This window comes from Nicotiana tomentosiformis, chromosome 12 (assembly GCF_000390325.3).
Source record: "Nicotiana tomentosiformis chromosome 12, ASM39032v3, whole genome shotgun sequence".
NCBI classification, from domain to species: domain Eukaryota; kingdom Viridiplantae; phylum Streptophyta; class Magnoliopsida; order Solanales; family Solanaceae; genus Nicotiana; species Nicotiana tomentosiformis.
The window spans coordinates 99412865-99432771 of NC_090823.1; the positions used below are offsets into that span (position 1 = coordinate 99412865).

At 35.6% G+C, this 19907-nt stretch overlaps 1 protein-coding gene across 1 annotated transcript; it reads left to right on the top strand.

Moving 5' to 3' along the window:
- The first annotated feature begins 3242 nt into the window (after positions 1–3242).
- Positions 3243–9916, top strand: LOC104084536 (sugar transporter ERD6-like 4). Its single transcript, XM_009588421.4, has 18 exons — positions 3243–3707; positions 4529–4591; positions 4669–4758; positions 4855–4914; positions 5032–5097; positions 5204–5269; positions 5347–5422; positions 7027–7091; positions 7174–7266; positions 7453–7533; positions 7624–7708; positions 8025–8071; positions 8275–8337; positions 8417–8476; positions 8579–8644; positions 8741–8800; positions 9006–9120; positions 9475–9916. Exons 1-18 carry the CDS (start codon positions 3495–3497, stop codon positions 9588–9590), a joined length of 1485 nt encoding a protein of 494 aa, XP_009586716.1. The 5' UTR covers positions 3243–3494; the 3' UTR covers positions 9591–9916.
- Positions 9917–19907: the final 9991 nt, after the last annotated feature.

Genomic DNA, 19907 nt, shown 5'->3' on the forward strand with positions numbered 1-19907 from the left:
GGGGATGATTATGGGTTGTTCTGCATTATTGATGTGGAGATATTATCATTTACTCTGTAAAATTTTAACTCTTACTATTTAATTGAAGGAAATTCATGATTTCAAAATTACTAAAATGAGTAATTAAGTTAAAGTTTTATTGTTGGCTTGCCTGACAGTGGTGTTAGGTGCCATCACGACCTTTAATGAATTTTGGGTCGTGACAACTCCGTTTCATACAACATAGTCGGTCTAACCACCACTCTATAAAACTTGCCTTTAAGTCTTGGTGGCATATTCTTATCACACAGAACCCCAAAAGCTGAGCCTGCATTTCATCCACCCTGATCCAATTCGATGAGTAACATCCTGATCAATCTCCCTGTTGCCTTGGATTACAGACCCAAGATATTTGAAACTATCCCTTTTGGGTTGACTTGTGTATCAATCTTCACTTCCCCTTTTGTTTCAGGCATCCCATCACTGAACTTGTATTCCAAGTATTCTATTTTCGACCTACTCAACTTGAAACGTTTAGACTCCAGCGTCTGTCTCCAAACCTCAAACCTTGCGTTATCTCTCCCCCCCCCCCCCCGCATCTCTTCAATCAGTACTATGTCATCAGCAAATACACCATGGCACCTCCCCTAGTATGCATTGCGTCAGCACATCCAACGTCAGGGCAAACAAAAACGGGCTGAGAGTCGACCCCTGATGTAACCTCGTCTCCACAGGAAAATGTTTCGAGTCACCACCCGCACTCCTCACCCGAGTCTTAGCTCCCTCGTACATATCCTTAATCACCCTTACTGACGAGGCCAATGTGTATTGGAATTTCCTGCTCGTACTCTGTCAAATTCTAGTATAGTTTAAGATATCGTCTCACAGAGACTGAATAATCTATAGTACAGAGTCGTAATATTTTAACTACTATTTGAGAGAATCAAATTGATGAAAAGTGAGAGAAGTTTAAAACTTGTTAATTACTTAAACAAAACAAATAACTTTTGAAAGATTTATAATATTAAAAAAGAGTTGGGAGTCATTGAATTCACTTGATAATATTACTATAATAAAATTTCAATTTCTACATTTATTTCTCTAAAGAGTAATTGCTTATTTCTAATACAATTATATTTTGCTCACTAAAAAAATTACCAATTAATAACACTCTGTGAGAATTATGTTAATTAATCAACTTAAGACTAGTGACGTTTACACCGAAATATTTTTCTTGCTTGACTTGTGCTAAAAGAAAGTAAAAACTTCGTAAGAATATTTTTATTAAATATCAATAATATTGCCTACAATAATTCTTCTGTGAGAATTAAAACTGAGGCAAGCAAGATTACTGACTTGAAATAATAGTTTACTGAAAAATTACTTTCACTCTACTATTTTATTCATCAGTTATTATATATTAATTTTGCTCCGCGAGAATTACAAAATTAATATATGAATAACTTAGAGATAAAATATATAGAAGTGATAATAGAGTAATTAAAAACCATCATTTCAGCACAGTATGTAATGTAAATAAAAAGTTTCAAGCCAAGAATATATAAAAACTGAGATAGTATTATAAAATATATCAAGTTTCATCAACTATCCCAACGAAAAGAGATTACTCCATTATGGAGTAAGAAAAACTAAAAATGATATTTAGAAGATTAGAAATATTTAAAAGACTAAGTATTTTTACTACAAAGAAAGAAAACCAAGATTAGTTCTTGTCTTGCAAAAGATTGGATATCCTTATACAAAGAGAGCTTGCTATTTATAGGAAAAGATGAGTAGTTTTGTCGTGTTCTAATTTTGTAAATGTGAAATCCATATATGCGAAGTGACCTTTGAGTACGTAGATTCCACACATGCATCTATGACTCTTTTTCTTCCCTTATTGACTTTATGAGTTAGACTTGCAAATATAGGTTCCATGTATGCAAATGTGACCTTTGCGTATATAGATTCCACATATGCATCTATAGTTCTTTTGCTTCCATTCTTGATTTCATGGGTTAGACTTGCAAATATAGGTTCCATGTATGCGAATGTGATCTTTGCAAATATAGATTCCACACATGCATCTATGACTCTTTTGCTTCTCTTCTTGACTTCATGAGTTAAACTTGCAAATGTAGGTTCTATGTATGCAAATGTAACATTTGCGTGTATAGATTCCACATATGTATCTGTAGCTCTTTTTCATCTCTAATTATCTCTTTCCAAGCCCATATGTATATTCCACATTTGCGAATATGAAGATGATGTGTGCAACAGTGGCTTTGCTTCATTCTCTTGTCTTTTAGCCTTTTTTCTTTTTCATAATTTCTTCTTCCTACAAGATTTGTTAGAAAATAAGCGAGGATAGGATATCATTATTCATATTTTATTTTAATAACTTATTTTTTTTACATATGAAATTACATGAATAATTTATATTCATCACTTACGCTATTGGAACAACGCTAACCTCCAAACATCTCCATAGGACCTCCATCGAGACTTTGTCGTAGCCTTTTTCTCTAGATCAATAAACATCATATGCAAATCTTTTTTTTCTTTTCCGGTACTGCTCCACCAATGTCCGCACAAGGTCAATAACTTCGATAGTTGACCGCCCTGTACATCAAGTTGTATATGAAAGAGAATAAGAAATTACTACTACCAATGAATGTAGTACTATGAATAGGATCATAGTATAGAAAGTTACCTCTCCTCTTGCATTCTAACTTCAAGAATGCAACTTGTACAATTAATTGATCTAATTTTCACTCAGTTATTAACTCAGATTATTACTATTATTTTTGTTCAAACTTGACCTGAACAACTAAATAATCAAGTTTTTATTCACGAAAAATTTGATAGTACAAACTGTTCCTCACTCGTACGATGAACAAAAAATGATAATCGCGTAAAGGAACATACAGGATGAACAAAAATGTAAAATAGGGAAAAGGATCAAAATTATACTTTTACTATATAAAACATTTCGATTTTACCTACCGATGTATTTGAGGCCGTTCATAATTTCAAACTCAATAGCCAATCGTCCCTTATTTGTTACTGACTTTAAGAGCTCCTACTTGAAATATAAGGTAGTATAATTTTAGATCATAGTCAAAGCAAATAGTTAAATTTGGACTTTTCTCTCAAAATATCTTGACACGAAATGAATTTATCTAGCTGGCTAAATATTTTTTTAAAAGTTGTGAATTCATTCAGATCATTAGCTTATTACAGCCTAAATATAGTCCTATAGTATGCAAGATTTTTGCAATATCATCTCTCTGTCTCTCTCTGTCTCTGTCTCTGTCTCGTCATCTTCAGCAATATCTGGCACCTTTAAACGACAAACACCAAGAAAATTTTCTAATCTCCACATTGTGATGAACAACATTAGTTGTCTAAATACTAAGAACTTACTGCGTCTGATCTACTACTACTAGTCAAATACAATCTTGGGGGGTATTAAATTTCAAGAACTATAGCAAAAAGGGTCTCCAAAGAAAAAGATGAGTTTTAGAGAAGAGAATAATGAAGATGGAAGAGGAGGAGGAGGGGATCTGAGGAAGCCATTTTTGCATACTGGAAGTTGGTATCGTATGGGTTCAGCACAGACCTCTAGCATGATGATGGGTTCTTCTCAAGTCATTCGTGATAGCTCAATCTCAGTTCTTGCTTGTGTTATGATTGTTGCTTTGGGTCCACTCCAGTTTGGTTTCACTGTAATACCCATTCTTTATTCCCTTACTCCTTTTTGCATTCAAGTTATTTCCTTTGCTTTGATACTAAATGTCTGATTATCTGTTGATAAATTGCAATTTCCATAAAGATGATAACTTTGAATGACAGTGAAGTGTTTTGGATCAATTTGGATAGAAGGTTGAATATTTAATGATATTCTTGTAACTTGAATCTGTAGTAATTCTAGAGATTGAAGTTTCCCTTATATATTCTGCACTTTCTTGAAGTGTTTTACCTTTATTTTTTAGTGGTAAAAGGATCAATTTTGGCTAAAAGGTGGAGTCTTTATTGAGATTTCTATTGATTCTTGTAACCTAAATCTGTAGTAATTTTAGAGATTGAAGTTTCCATTATGTAGTCTGCAATTTCTTGGCTGGTATGAAAATGAAAATTGAAGTTTGTACCTTGCTTTTAAGTCATAAAGGGATCACTTGGCAGAAAGGTTGAACATTTATTGGGAATACAATTTCTTTTCTGGGATTACAATTTGTTATGGCAATTTTCTGCCTAAATGTGTAGTAATTCTAAAGGTTGAAGTGTCCCTGTCTGCACTTTCTTGGATGGATACCAGTTTTATATTGCTGCTATGTATGTATCATTTGTATCTATGTATGTAGATGTGTCTGTGTGCTTTTAAGTCATAAAGGGATCACTTGGCAGAAAGGTTGAACATTTATTGGGAATACAATTTCTATTTATATTGCTGCTAAATATGTATGTATGTATGTAGATGTGTCTGTGTGCGTGTATGTCTCTGTTTGATCAATTGTTTTCCTTTTTTTTTTGGTTGTTGTTACTGTAGTCTGGTTATTCTTCGCCTACACAAACTGCTATTACCAAAGATCTGAAGCTCACTGTTTCTGAGGTAATGAGTCATTCTTGCTTTATATGTTTCGATTCATTTGCTTGTGAGCAATTGCTGACTAAAGTTAATCTTTTCAGTTCTCTTTGTTCGGTTCTCTATCTAATGTGGGAGCTATGGTCGGGGCAATATCTAGTGGTCAAATTGCCGAGTACATTGGGCGAAAAGGGGTAAGATAATGGCATCAATAGGAATTCTGATTCCAATTTTCTTTTGCTTGCCTATTTTGTACAAGTGGATACTCAAATTTCTTGTCCTACTTGCAGTCTTTAATGATAGCTGCTATACCTAACATCATTGGTTGGCTTTCCATCTCATTTGCCAATGTAAGTCAATTCTGCTTTGATGCGAATGAAAAAAATACTACTGGTCATCATACGATGCGTCAAACCTACACTATTGCAATATTTCTACATCCCTTTCTGACTCAAATATTGATCCAGGATCTGTCCTTCTTATACATGGGAAGATTATTGGAAGGTTTTGGAGTCGGCATAATTTCTTACACGGTAAACATTAAGTTTGTTAATTCTCTTCTCTGTTACATTGTATAAGTTATTGGAGATGTTTAAAGTGTCAAAAATTTGCTGCTTCCCATGGTCATGCTTATTTCAGGTTCCTGTATATATTGCCGAGATAGCACCTCAAAACCTGAGAGGGGCCCTGGGGTCAGTTAACCAGGTATGCGTAGTGGCTTCATTCTCTTTAACCAAGGTTATGCCTGTTAAGTAAATCATGCTAACTGTTCTATCATATAGCTCTCTGTTACAGTTGGGATCATGTTATCCTATTTGCTGGGACTTTTCGTTAATTGGAGGCTGCTTGCCGTTCTTGGTAATGATCAGTTCTCTTTACTCTTTTAAGATCTATAGTTTATAGATGTAAGTTTCATTTCATTTCCTGATGAATGGTATTCTTTGACTTAACTTCCTCGCATCTGCGATGAAAGCTCTTTCCTTCACACAAAGATGTGTTTTATGAAGGAGAGCCTTGGCGTAACTTGTAAAGTTGCTGCCATGTGACCAGGAGGTCATGGTTTCGAACCGTGGAAACAGCCTCTTGCAGAAATGCAGGGTAAGGCTGCGTACAATAGACCCTTGTGCTCTTCCCGGGACCCCGTGCATAGCGGGAGCATAGTGCACCGGGCTGCCCTTTTTTTTAGAGATTTGTTTTATACTGCTCATGATGGTAGCTAAAATTTCCTTCATTTAATGATGTGTTTTATAGTACTAAAAGGTCTATAGCAACTGAGAGCAAATATTTAGGATGTTCAATCTTGTCTTGACTCGGAAATGAGCATTAAAGTGGTTTGCTTGGTCTTGCCAAACTCAGACTAGTTCAGTTGAGCCAATTATGAGTCGACCTCAAGTGGTTATCCTGTGTATTCAGTACATCTATCGGTTGTTGAGTCAAGCTCTAACTGAGCATAATAAATTAAGAAAACACACCCATGGAAAAGAAAAAGAAAAGGAAGAGTGTGTTCAAGCTTGACTACTTATTAAAAGAAAAAGTGTTCAAGTTTGGTTTGATGGGTTAATCAGATTAGCTAAGTTGAAGTGCCGGCTAATCAGCTAGTGACGATTTGGGAATTGACTCATTCTGAATTAAAAGCCACCTCTCTCTTGTCTAGTAGTTTGGAGACAGGAAAATGAAGCACTTTCTGTTTCACATATACTACTTTTGTTGCTTGCATACTGTTTAGTTTGAGAACATTTTCTATTTCAAAATGACCGTCTGTTTGCCTTTTGCTAGAGCAACGAATCGTAAGCAGTTTCTAATGGGATAAATGCATACTAATAAACAAACAAAAACCTGCTTACTAGTGCATTTCTTATGGAGAAAAAATGTGCAGACCTAAAGATCTGGAGGGTGTTTAATGTATCTCTCTAAAGCGCATGTTAACTTCCATCGAGATTTGCACCAGTTCATTGGGTGATCTCTGCTCCTACCAAACTAAGAGGAAAAGCAGAACATAGTAGCTCTTCATCCAATTATTGTCATCCATGCTAACTGGCTTAGCATATTTTTTCGGGAAAACTGGTATTACTGGTTGTGTTGTGATAGAACAAAACAAAGATCAAAGATATATCGTAGTAGATAAGGGAGGGATAGCCTAGTGGAAGGAGTCCTCCACCTTCAAGCTTGAGGTTGGGGCTTTGACTCACCAAGAAAGGAAAGTGGGAAAGGGCGACGTTTTCCCCTCGCAGTGGACTTTGGTGGTTTAGGTTTACCTTATCAAAACAAAAAAAAAAAAATCAAAGTTATGTCCTAGTAAAGTAAAGCTAGTCTGGATTTGTTTTGAAGTGCAAGATAAAGCACCCAGAATGTGTTAAGCTTTTCAAACAGGAAAGAATCCAAAGTGCTTAGTTTTGCTGGAATCATGTGTAGGAAGCCCTTCCTTCTTGGGCTTGTGAACTAACTGTTATTTTACGCCACAGGGACGCTGCCCTGCCTAGCACTGATACCTGGACTATTTTTCATCCCGGAATCTCCTCGGTGGTTGGTGAGTATCATAATTTAATTTTCCATGGTTCCTTGAAGGTTCTAGTTGCAGTATCTCATGTAAATTTCTTGGTGAGACATAGGCCAAGATGGGTTTGACAGAAGATTTTGAAACTTCCTTGCAAGTTCTTCGAGGGTTTGATGCTGACATTTCCATTGAAGTAAATGAAATTAAGGTAATCCAGTTGCTTGAATGGCCGTGAATCAAAAGGACTACTGACATGCAATTCCTGGCAAAATGTTGTCTTTGAATCTACCATTAGAACTGCAGTTCCATGGGACAATTTTGTAATTTTTTGTTTTTTTGCTGTCAGCAATATGGATTTTACTGGTTTCCCTTTCATATCTCTGTTTTTGTGTAGAGGTCTGTAGCATCCACCAGCCGAAAGTCAGCAATACGTTTTGCAGATCTCAAACAAAGAAGATATTGGTTGCCTCTCATGGTAATTTTTTGTTTGGTACTGTTTTCAGAAGATGACCATCTTTACATTTGCCATTCTTTTGATCAGATCTTTTAATTTCTTATCCTGTAGATTGGAATTGGACTGCTTGTCCTGCAACAATTAGGAGGAACCAATGGCGTGATCTTCTATTCCAGTAACATTTTCCTGTCTGCAGGTATGGGGATAGCCTTAATGAAATGAAGTTATCTGCCTTTTGTAGAATGATGGAAGTACCTAGTATTCTTCCTTTCTGTCAAAAAGCAACAAAAGTCATGAAGTATGTAGCGTCTTTAGTTTGCTTGCATCCCCAGCTGGCTAAACGCAATAGTGGGAAGCATTATAACCTACTTTTAACAAATTATTTCTTGGTGTGATAAGAACATTGACTAAAATTATTGAACAGGCTTAACAATTTTATCTTTAAATATCTTATTGATTGACATGTTTATTCACATGATACAGACCATCTAATTTAGTTGTATATTTAACAGGGATTTCTTCAAGTAATGTTGCAACCTTTGGCGTTGGTGCTATCCAGGTCCAGCTGTCCAGATCAAATTTTAGTTGGATACTTGTTTGCTTTTTCTGATATAATTTCCAAATTCTGCATATTACAGAAAAAGGATGCAGAAAGATCACTTCTTTTTTCCCCCATTTGGCAGTTAATTCAATTATTTCTTAGTCGTATATTGATCTATTTCCCGCATAGCTAACAACTGAAGAAGATTTTTCAATGTTTAGGTTGTTGCCACTGCTGTTGCTACATGGCTGGTGGATAAAACTGGGCGTAGGCTTTTACTGATTGTAAGTTCTGGCAAAACGTAGTAACTTACATGCATACTTTTCTAACTTTTTCTAACACAGAAGAAGTGCATTTTTACAGATCTCCTCTGCTGGAATGGCTGTTAGTCTCCTTATTGTTGCTGTCGCATTCTTTCTGAAGGTATATTAGCTCAAGGAATAATTACCTGCTTCTGAATTAGTAAAAGAATGAGGGGTCGTGGCACTAACATATTTCCCTTATTTGTGCGTCATTATTTAACAGGGATTCGTAGATAAGGATTCTACCCTTTATGACATGTTGGGAATATTATCAGTGGTTGGTGTTGTGGTATGTCCTCAACTTGATGCAGACGTCTTTGTGACTCTTGGAAAAACACGGCTTCTGAATAATTAACTTTTTTATCTAACCAACTTTTCTTTTCAGTTGATGATTATTGCTTTCTCACTTGGAATGGGGCCCATTCCGTGGCTTATAATGTCTGAGGTACTAACTTGTTGATTTATCAGAACAAATTGCTACTGCATTTTCTTTTACTTGATCTGATTGTCCAAGAATCTACGCGTGAGCATAAATATGTAGATGCCATTTTGTAATCTGGAATCGTAGAGGCATCTTTTGATGAAGTTTCTTATACTTGCTATTTCTTGCACGCAAATTTTGACTTAATTCCTTGAATCTGGCATTATAGATTCTTCCAGTTAAGATCAAAGGCCTTGCTGGAAGTGTAGCAACATTAGCCAATTGGTTCTGTTCCTGGGTAATTACAGCAACTGCACCGTTGCTATTGGCTTGGAGCAGTGGAGGTATCTCTCTCTCTCTCTCTCTGTCTCTCTCTCTCTCTCTCTCTCTCTCTCTCTCTCTCTCTCACACACACACACACACACACAAAACCTAGACCATGTAAACCCATCCAAAAACCCACGAGTATAACATGCAACAATATGAGCTAATTGATATATAGCCTCATGCGTAAAAGGATACATGTCTTGGCCCGTGTTTGCTTACCCTGTGAAGATTATGCACCCTCCACCTCCTACCGGATCTGCATTTTTATTTAATGCTCACGAGCACTTCAGTGTCACTTTGTTGTTGCAAAATTGTTGGTCATGGTCATGTTTACACAGTTGATCTGACATGGTGTGCCTACATCTTACCAGGAACCTTCACTCTTTACACACTTGTGTGTGCATTCACCGTGGTATTTGTGACAATTTGGGTACCTGAGACGAAAGGGAAAACGCTGGAAGAAATACAGTTCTCCTTTAGACGATAAAATTCTGAATTTTTGCTTTTCTACTCCCTGGTTCCTCTTTGTTCTTTCTACAATAATTCTTTGCCCTTCTGCAAAAGTTTCAATACCTTGTTAGAAAGAAAATTTGTAAAATTTACTTTTTAATTTATTCATCATCTTAGAAAAGAGAGAATCATACTGCTGCTGCTGCTTTGAAGAGTCAGGACCTTAAGTGTTTCCAGTGGTATTTGAGTTCACCATGCCTTTGTGCATTTTTGTTTCTGTATACTATGTTCAGGAGAATTTGTTGTTGTAACTGTAATATACTTGCATTTATTGAACATTGTGAGGGTTGCTTAAGAAGGAAATCCATGGTACTGATCCGGTAGTCTCCAAATTTCTGGTCAAAATAGCACGGGCCAGCCATTTTTCGGATTGGTAATTGAAAAATAGCCCAGCGTTTGTGAAGTTATTGAAAAATAGCCATTGTTTTGCTGAAACACGGAAAGTTCCAGCATTATATGCGGGATTATGGAGCTCCTGCGTATAAACTTCCAGCATATTATGTTGGAACTCCAGGACACGGAAAGTTCCAGCATAATATGCGGGATTATGGATTTCCTGTATATAAACTTCCAGCATATTATGATGGAACTCCAGCACATTATAAAATTCCGGCATATTATGCTGGAAGCTTATATGTAAAATATTCGAACTCCAACATATTATCCTGGAATATTTTCGAATTTTTAACAGTGTTTTTGTTCAGATTTTATCTTTACATGAAAAGTGGCTAAATTTCGATTACTTTTAAAACTGTGGTTGTTTTTCAATTATCAGTTGTAAATCTAGCTATTTTTGAATTTGACCCAAATTTTTGCTATTGTCGCTTCACAAGTTCTTTGGTCTAATTTCTTGCTATGAATGTATAAGATGGTAATAAAGAAAATCTAGCATGTCCGGGATGCTTTCTGCACCGGGCTACATATGGGACATAAAACTCTTAAAATATATGATAAAATGGGAGAATATTTATCATAAGCTAGAATATTCCAGATTGGTTGTATAAGAGTAAATAATTTTTTGCAGAAATGTAAGGTAAGACTGCGTACAATAGATCAATATGGTCCGGCACTTCCCATGATTGGGTTGCCCCTTTAGGATATTCCAGATAGACAAACACAAATCAAATGGTGCCTTGATAGATGCTTTCCAGAGATTCTTGTCCTGAAAGAAGCTGATGTGCTCATTAGTACTACAGGAAAACTGCTTTATACTTTCAAAAAGGGTGTTTTGGCATAAACTGAAGTTGAGAGAAAAAAGTAGCTTTAGCACAGAAAAGATCTTTTTAAGTGTTTGCTGAATAATGAAAAAAGAAACTTGTAGTTGGTCTACTTTCTACCACAAAGCCACTTTCAGCTTGAGCTTCTGGAACTGCTCCACAATTTTTTAGGCTTTAAACCATGTCAGGATAACTTGCTTGAAAAGACATCCTTTTTACTTGATTTTCCCAACTACTAAAAGTCCTTCGTAAGAGGGGCAATGCAAGACTGACATTGATACTTGTGCGATCTTATTATATAAAATATATACATGTTAAGTATAGAAACGTTATACTTCAGTATAGTACTTTTTCTAAAGCACATATGGCACCCCTCTAAAGCTCTCAAAGAAAGACTAGAAAAGGGATTCTCTTGAATGACTTGAATTTTCAGTTGTGGTTCCACCAATTTTTGCATGTTTAATATAAGATCTTATAAGTTTGATGTACCGGATTGCTACATAAATACGCATAGTAGCTAATAATCCACTGCTATTCTTTTCATTCGAGGGTGTGACCTAACGATAAAGGAAGCTGGTGAAAATAACGAGAAACAAGTATTTAAATTCCAATAGAAACAAAAAAAACGATAAGTGAAATTTAGACTTACTATGAACTTATGCTTGTGAATGATAACAGGTAGTCGGTAAATAATCAAGATGGCTCAAGCTGACTTGGACGCACTTATAAAAAAAAATCCATAACTATTTTTAAACCCATATGTCCTCTCATTATAGATGCCAATAATATGTAGGAATATATTTTACAATGCATTGGCTGTAGAAAGTAGGGATGAGGGACTATGAGGTTCGCATTACGGTCAGACTTCTCTATAACAACATTCTTATATAATAACACTTCACTATAAAAGTCAAACTTTTTCTGGAACTAAATTTAATACTCTGTTATATATATATATATATATATATATATATATATATATATATATATATATATATATATATATATATATATATTCTCTATAGCAACAATTCGCTATAACATCCAAAAATATCCGGAACAAACGAGACTGTTATAGAAAGGTTTGACGGTATTAGCCGATATAGTTGCACTACAAATTTGACAAAGTTCTTCAATTTCTCATCGGAGCAAAAAATAACTTAATATCAACCATAACCTGTTAGAAGTTAGATTTGAAAACTATTTTGCATATTAGTTTCTTCTTTAGATACTCCTATCTGAAAGTACAAGAAGGGGGGGGGGGGGGTGAATTGTGATATATTAAAACTTGATTGACTAAGTTTGAGTTTAGTCGACTAGTTTTCGTACAACACACAGATAAGATAGAGATGAACCAAATGAATTGAAAGCAAAACAAGGCACATCAGTTTTTATACTGGTTCGGTACCGGTGTGGTACTTACGTCTAATTTTCCTTGGGTCACAAGGGTTCTCTTAGATCTTGATAAAGAATTACAACAATGATGATTTTAGTTCGTTCACCACCAACGATGTTTAGCAACAATAATTTTTGTATGTTGACACAACTCTCTTTTGTGTTCTAACTCTTCCTATCTTTTATGATACTTGTAGAATCAAGAATACAGTGTTTGTATTAAGAACTAGAGAGACTTAGAAGACAGTGTTTGTAGTTGCGTATTCAATCCTTGAGTTTGCCAGTGTTCTTATAGGCGAGTTTTGAGAGTTGTTGTGGATTGGTCTTTGATTGATGCCCACAATATTTTACTGATATTTGATTCAAGAAAGGTGTCTCTGATTCCTTCAAGAGAGATGGGCAAGATTAATTAATCCAAGGAGTGCCCTGTTCCATGCCGAAATGCTCCATGCTTTATTGAGAAAATGAGCAGCACTTTAAATTGTCTCCATTTGATGGGGTGGATTAATTAATCCAAGGAGTACTTCATGTTTTATTGAAGAAATGACCAACACTTCAAATCGTCTCCCATTATGTTGTGTTTCCAACTCATATTGTCTCTCATTGCTTTCATCATTTCTTCTTGGTTTGAGCTTCTGCTGAATCTTCCGTGATTTGCTCATGTAAGGTAATGGTTCAAGATACATAGATGTCGAGTGGATCTGCATGCCTTTTAGCAATGTTGTTGCTCACTAGAATAAGACAGTCTCAATATCCTTATATTGAGACTGAGATGGAGAGACTGATTTGGTTTCCTTTTTGATTGCTTCTTGTCCTTTGATCTAGCATCATCTCCTTTGATTTAGCATCACCAACTTCTCTTCGATCTCATTTCCTTTTATTGGTGCCTTGATTCCTGCAATCAAAGTAGATAGGATTTAGTTTTGCACAATTGTCATCATTGAAACTTAGATGTAACAATCTTTCCCCTTTTTAATGATGACAATAAAGAAAGAGTAAACAAGTATACTTCCCTTTAATAACTTGAGATGCCTTCTCCCCCTGAGTTATTACAAGATGTACTCATTACTTCTCCCCCTGAGTTATTGATTTACTTCTCTATAATGTTCTCCCCCTTTGACATCAATCAAAAAGGAAAGAAAATGCAAGCTAAGTATATATAACATAGGAAATAATATGCATACTAGTTAGGGTAGCAAAAGTAATGCCTTTAGCAGTATACTTTCCTTTCATCACTTGAGATGCCTGCTCCCCCTGAGTTATTACAAAATGTACTCATTACTGCTCCCCCTGAGTTGTTGATTTACTTCTCTATAATGTTCTCCCCATTTGACATCAATCAAAAAGGAAAGAAAATGCAAGCCAAGTATATATAACATAGGAAATAATATACAGATAATATGCATACTAGTTAGGGCAGCAGAAGTAATGCCTTCAGCAGAGGCATAGAGTGATGGTTCATACATACCCCAATGCAAAACTAAGTCTTAAAACAAAAGCAAGCACAAAAAAATTATTTTTAACACACACAAACACGCCTTAATTTCTCCCCAGGAAGTACTTGAGGGAATTGATCACTTTGGTGCAGAAGGAGTCATACAAGGTTTCAACATCTTTGACGAGCTTGTCCATCTTTTCTGTCATGAAGTTGAGTGCCCTGGTTCCTTGTCTACGTGTGGCTCCCATATCCATCCTAAGCTTGGCCACATCTGTACCTGTTTCCTTGGTGACTTTCCTGATTTTGTCCACTTGTTCTTTCATCTCAATGAGCAGGAGTTTTACACTATCAAGATATTGCTGAATCTGCCAAAGATTTTTAGAGGAAGTCGACTGAGACTCTGGTGGTTCAGTGTGAGCTTCAACCTGAGCTGGGACTCTTTCAACTTTGGCGCGCTTGACCCATCCATCATCACTTAAATTGTAACCCATTATAGAAAATGTTGTCTTATCATATGTACTGGTAATATGCTTGGGTGTGAAAAGTACCAAATCAACCTTCATAACTTCAAGAATGTGTGAGATAAGTAGGCAATAGAGTAGACATGCAGCAGACGAATCCATACAAACCAGTCAAGTCTTTTATTATTCACAAGACAGTAAAGAACAAAGATATCTCTGGTAGATAAAGTGTTGAGGGACCAGTTCTAGGAAGTAAAGTGCTGGCTATCATGTGGGCCAAAACACAGTGTTTAAACTTTAGATTTTTGGGACCAATGTCGGGAGGATTATCAGACAGGAAGGATTTTGCTTCTTCTGAGGAAACTTCAAAATCTTTTGGCCAGGAATTTTGGACAAAAACATCATACCCGTTAAACTTAGCAGAAAAAATCTTCTCAAATTGATAAGAATCAAGAACAATTCGAGTGCCTAAAACCATGGACTCTAAGTCATCTTTATCATTCACAAACAAATTTTCATAGAACATTCTCACAGTCTCTTCATACACAAAGTTTCCAATAGTATAGAACAAATAGGAAAGACGTTGGAAATCAAAAATAGCAATCACATCACAATGCAGATTTTTCATAAGAGAGAGAATTATAGTGCATATAGATTTTGACTTATAAGACTCAAACCTTGATTTCTCACTTGGTCCATAGAAGATTAATTTGTCCTCTGACCCAAATTTCGTACTCTCCACTTTTCCTTTCTTGCATGCAGGCTTTTTGGGGGTTTGCTCTATGGGCCTCTTTTCTGTCTTTTTCTGGCTAATGGGAAGGTCCTCCGAAGATTCACTGTTTTCATTATCGTTTTTGAGAAAATCTGAGTCAATGGATGATTCTAAGTCTACAGCTTCTTCAGGGTTGAGGGTTTTCTGAAACCGTCTACTTCGTCTGGTGGCAGTGGAAGATGAGAGGTTTCTTTTTGCCATGGTGAGAATTTCTTTAAAAAGGATGGAGAGTGAAAGGGGAAGAAAAGGGTTCTTATCTAGGCGTTGGGAAGGTTGAGGAGTTGCATTGGTTAAAGGAAATGACAGATTCAGAAGGAAGTGACTCTTTTGAGGAGATGTTTCGGCGGTACTGATGGAGATGTAATAATTATACTTACATCAAAGTAAAAGTAAACACACATAAGAAAGGAAATACAATATTTTAAACATATACAAAAGATTTGTTTTACAAAATAGACATAATGCCAATCTTTTTTCGTAGTAAACAAAATCTTTCTTCTAAAAGAGGTTTTGTAAAAACATCAGCAAGTTGAGATTTAGTACTAATGAATTCTAATACAATATCACTTTTAGCAACATGATCACGAATAAAATGATGCTTGATTTCTATATGCTTTGCTCTAGAGTGGTGCACATAATTTTTTTCCAAACATATAGTACTAGTATTATCACAAAATATAGGAGTAGAGGTAAGAGATAAATCATAGTCGAGAAGTTGATGCATGATCCAAAAAACTTGTGTACAGCAACTTCCAATAACTAAATATTCTGCTTCAGTTGTTGACAAGGAAACACAATTTTGTTTCTTGCTATGTCGGGAAACTAGTGCATTTCCCAACAGTTGGCATGTGCCACTAGTACTTTTCCTGTCGATCTTATCACCTGCAAAATATGCATCTGAAAAACTTTTTAAAACAAAATTGTTAGAATGAGCATACCATAATCCTAATTCAGAGGGCCCAATAAGATATCTTATAATGCGTTTAACAACAGTAAGATGGGATTCCTTTGGAGCCGATTGAAACCTTATACATTTACACACACTGAACATTATGTCTGGTCGACTAGCAATGATATATAATAAGGATCCAATCATTCCTCTATACATAGTTTCATCAACACTTTTTCCATTGTTATCTTCATCAATAGTAGTTGTTGGACTCGTTGGAGTCCCAATGGACTTTGCATTCTCCATGCCAAACTTTTTTTTAAGTTCCTTGATGTACTAGGTTTGGCTGATAAAGATCCCTTTGGAAGACTGTTTGATTTGTAGTCCAAAAAAGTAAGTTAGCTCTCCCATCATGCTCATTTCGAATTCTCCTTTTATAGAATGAGAAAATTCTTCACATAGAACAGAGTTAGGACTTCCAAAATAATATCTCAACATAAATTTGAGTAATAAGATTACCTAAATTTGAGTGCTTAATAAACAGAGTTGTATCGATATTACCTCGTTTGAAACCTTGATTTAGAAGGAATAAACTTAATCTTTCATACTAGGCTCGGGGAGCTTGCTTGAGTCCGTATAGAGCTTTAGTCAATTTGTATACATGATCTGGGAGGGTATCATTTACAAATCCAGGAGGTTGCTTCATGTAAACTTCTTCAGAGATGTATCCATTTAGGAAAGCACTTTTTACATCCATTTGGAATAGTTTGAATCATTTATGAGCAGCAAAGACAAGTAATATTCGAATAGATTCCATTCTTTCTACATGTGCAAATATTTCATCGTAGTCGATTCCTTCTTGCGGATAATAACCTTGCACAACTAGCCGTACTTTATTTCGTACCACTTTTCCGGATTCATTCAATTTATTTCTAAAAATCCATTTGGTTCCTACAATAGAAGCATTTGAAGGTTTTGGAACCAGTTTTTACACTGTATTTCTTTCAAATTGATCAAGTTCATCTTTCATTGATTTGATCCAGTAAATATCTTTCAGTGCTTCTTCCACTTTCTTTGGCTTAAGTTGAGAAATTAGAGCCATGTGCGAGTTGAGCTTTTGAGATCTTCTGGTATTGATTCCTTCTTGTGGATTTCCGATAATAAATTTGTGAGGATATCCAGGTTCACTTTTCTACTCATTTGGGATGTTTGTGGTTGGTTCCCTTTCCTCAGTAGTCGACTGTTCTATTGAAGAAGATTCCTGGATTTCAATGTGTTCCTCAGTTAACTGATTCTACTGACCAGTTGACTCATCTTGACAGTCTTCTCTTACAACAACAGACTTTGGAACAATAGAAATTTCCTCATCTTCAGGAAGTTTTTCATTCCTTGAGTGAGGTTAGTATCAACAAAAACAACATGAATTGATTCTTCAATGCATAAGGTTCTTTTATTGTAAATTCTATATGCTCTTCTTGAGGGACAATATCCAAGAAATATACCTTCGTCACTTTTTGGATCAAACTTACCCAGATTGTCCTTTCCATTATTGTGAATGAAGCATTTGCATCCAAAAGGGTGAAAGTAATTGATGTTGGGTTTCTTACCATTCCATAGCTCATATGGAATCTTTTTAAGAATGGGTCAAATTAAACACCTGTTGATAATATGACATGTTGTGCTCACAACTTCTTCCCATAAGTGGTGGGGTAGAGAGTTTTTCACAATCATGGTTCTTTCCATGTCCTGTAAGGTTCTATTTTTATGTTCTACCACTCCATTCTATTAAGGCGACCTTGGTGAAGAGAAGTTGTGAGAGATTCCTTGGTCATTGCAAAAGTTTTCAAAGAATCTGCTTTCATATTCTCCTTCGTGATCACTTCTGATAGTGGAAATGTAGTATTCTTTTTCACGTTGAACTTTCTTATAGAAAACTTTAAAATTCCTTAGAGCTTCATCTTTATGACTTTGAAAAATAACCCCCGTAAATCGACAAAAATTATCCACAATTACAAAAGCATATTTTCTACCATGTATACTAGCAGTTCTAGTTGGACCAAACAAATTCATATGCAATAGTTGAAGTGGTTTAGTAGAAGAAATAATGTTTTTAATTTTGAAAGATGAGCAAATTTGTTTTCCTAGTTGACATGCATCGCAAATATGATCTTTTGAAAATTCTAGTTTTGGAAGACCAATGACAAGATCATGTTTAGAAACTTTTTGAATATTATACATGCTAGCATGTCCAAGCTTTCTACGCTAAACCCAAGGGTCATCAATCATAGAAGCAAGACAAATTTGATCAGCAAGACTATCTACATTACTCATAGTATAGACATTCTTGTCTCTATTACCTAAAAGAATAACTTTACCTAATTTGTCTTCTATAAACCAGCCATGTTTCTTAAAATGAACCTCATAGTCATTATCACATAGTTGACTGATACTGAGAAGATTGTAACCGAGTTCATCAACCAGGTATACTTCGTCCATATCACATGTTGAGCTTAGAGGAACTTTTCCAACTCCAATTACGTTTCCTTTTGATTTACCTCCAAAGGTAACTGTTCCTCCATCTAGTTTGGCGACTGTTTTGAATAATTGTTTGTCACCAGACATATATTTGGAACACGAGCTATCAAGATACCATTTTCCTTTCAATTCTTCTTGCGTTGTTCCTGCAGAAATAAAATTACTTGTTTTTAGGTACCCAAGCCTGCTTGGGTCCTGAATGGTTAGATTTCTGAGTGTTAGCTTGACTAGAAGATTTAGGTCGCCAGACCCATCTCCTGTTGTCCTTGAAATGGTTAGAAGTGTGACCACGTTTTCCACAATAAAAACACGACAGATTATTGGGATTTTTAAAGCCTTTTTCTGCTCTAATTCTGTTCCTGCATTGGTTAGTGTTGTGACCATTTTTACCATAATAAGAGCATGCATGCGAGTTTCTAGTTCCAATCAAAGAATTATGAGGAGTAGTCTGATTTGATTTGACAAAACTATGACTAGTGGATTTTTGTAATCCATTCAGTTGAAGCTCATTTACTTCATCTTGAAGCATGTCACACTAAATTTCACAAACTTCCAGCTTCAAGGCCCAGTCTTTCTTATCTCTTTGGATTTTTCTGAGTTCATTTAGAACTCTTTCAATATCTGCAAGAGTAATATCAACAAATTCTTGAAGTTCAAAACCATTGGGACATGTAAGAAGACGTACCTCACTGGTTCCCTCGTCTGTCATAAGACCAAGTTCACATGAGTCTTCTTATTCATCTGCTCCTTCATCTGCCATAATCCCAAGCTCACCCGAGTCCTCATTTCTATCTTCTTTTATGGCCATGAAACATATATTTGAAATTTCTTCATGGTCAGATTCTTCTTCATCACTCCAGGCTCCAAAAGACTTCTTTTTTTGAAGGTTCCCGCTGATCTTCTTATTCAGTACGAGACAATCAGCTTGAATGTGTCCATGTTTTACACCTTCATAGCATATTCTATCATTTTTATCAATTTCATTATTTGTCCTTCCTTTTCTGAAGTTTGATTTCCCTCTTATGTTATATCTATTTTCCCTCATCATGCTTGTTAAAACTTGGGAAAGCATGGCTATGTTTTCATCCTGTTCTCATCCTTCATCTTCATCTTTCTCTTCATTTTCTGGTTCAGCCACAGTTGCTTTAAAGGCTACTATTTTCTTTTTTTCTTGTTGAATTTTTCTGTCCAAGTGAGTTTCCTCAAAGACAATTAGATCACCTCTAAGTTCATCATAAGACATTTTGTCAAGGTCCTGACATTCCAGAGCAATAACCTTGGGCTGCCAAATTGTGGTAGACTTCTAAGCATTTTTCTGACATGTTCTCCGCTCTTTATTAGTCTACCAAAAGATTTTAGATGTCCAAGGATTTTGCTGAACCTGGAAAATATTTCCTCCACAGATTCTCCATCCTTCATTTGAAATAGCTCATAGTCTCGAACTAGAAAATTGATCCTTGTTTCTTTCACCTTGTTGGTTCCTTCATATGTGATCTCCAATTTATCCCACATTTCCTTGGCAGTTTCACTTGAAATCTTTTTATACTATTCTCCACTGATAGCATTATATAATAGATTTTTTTCTTT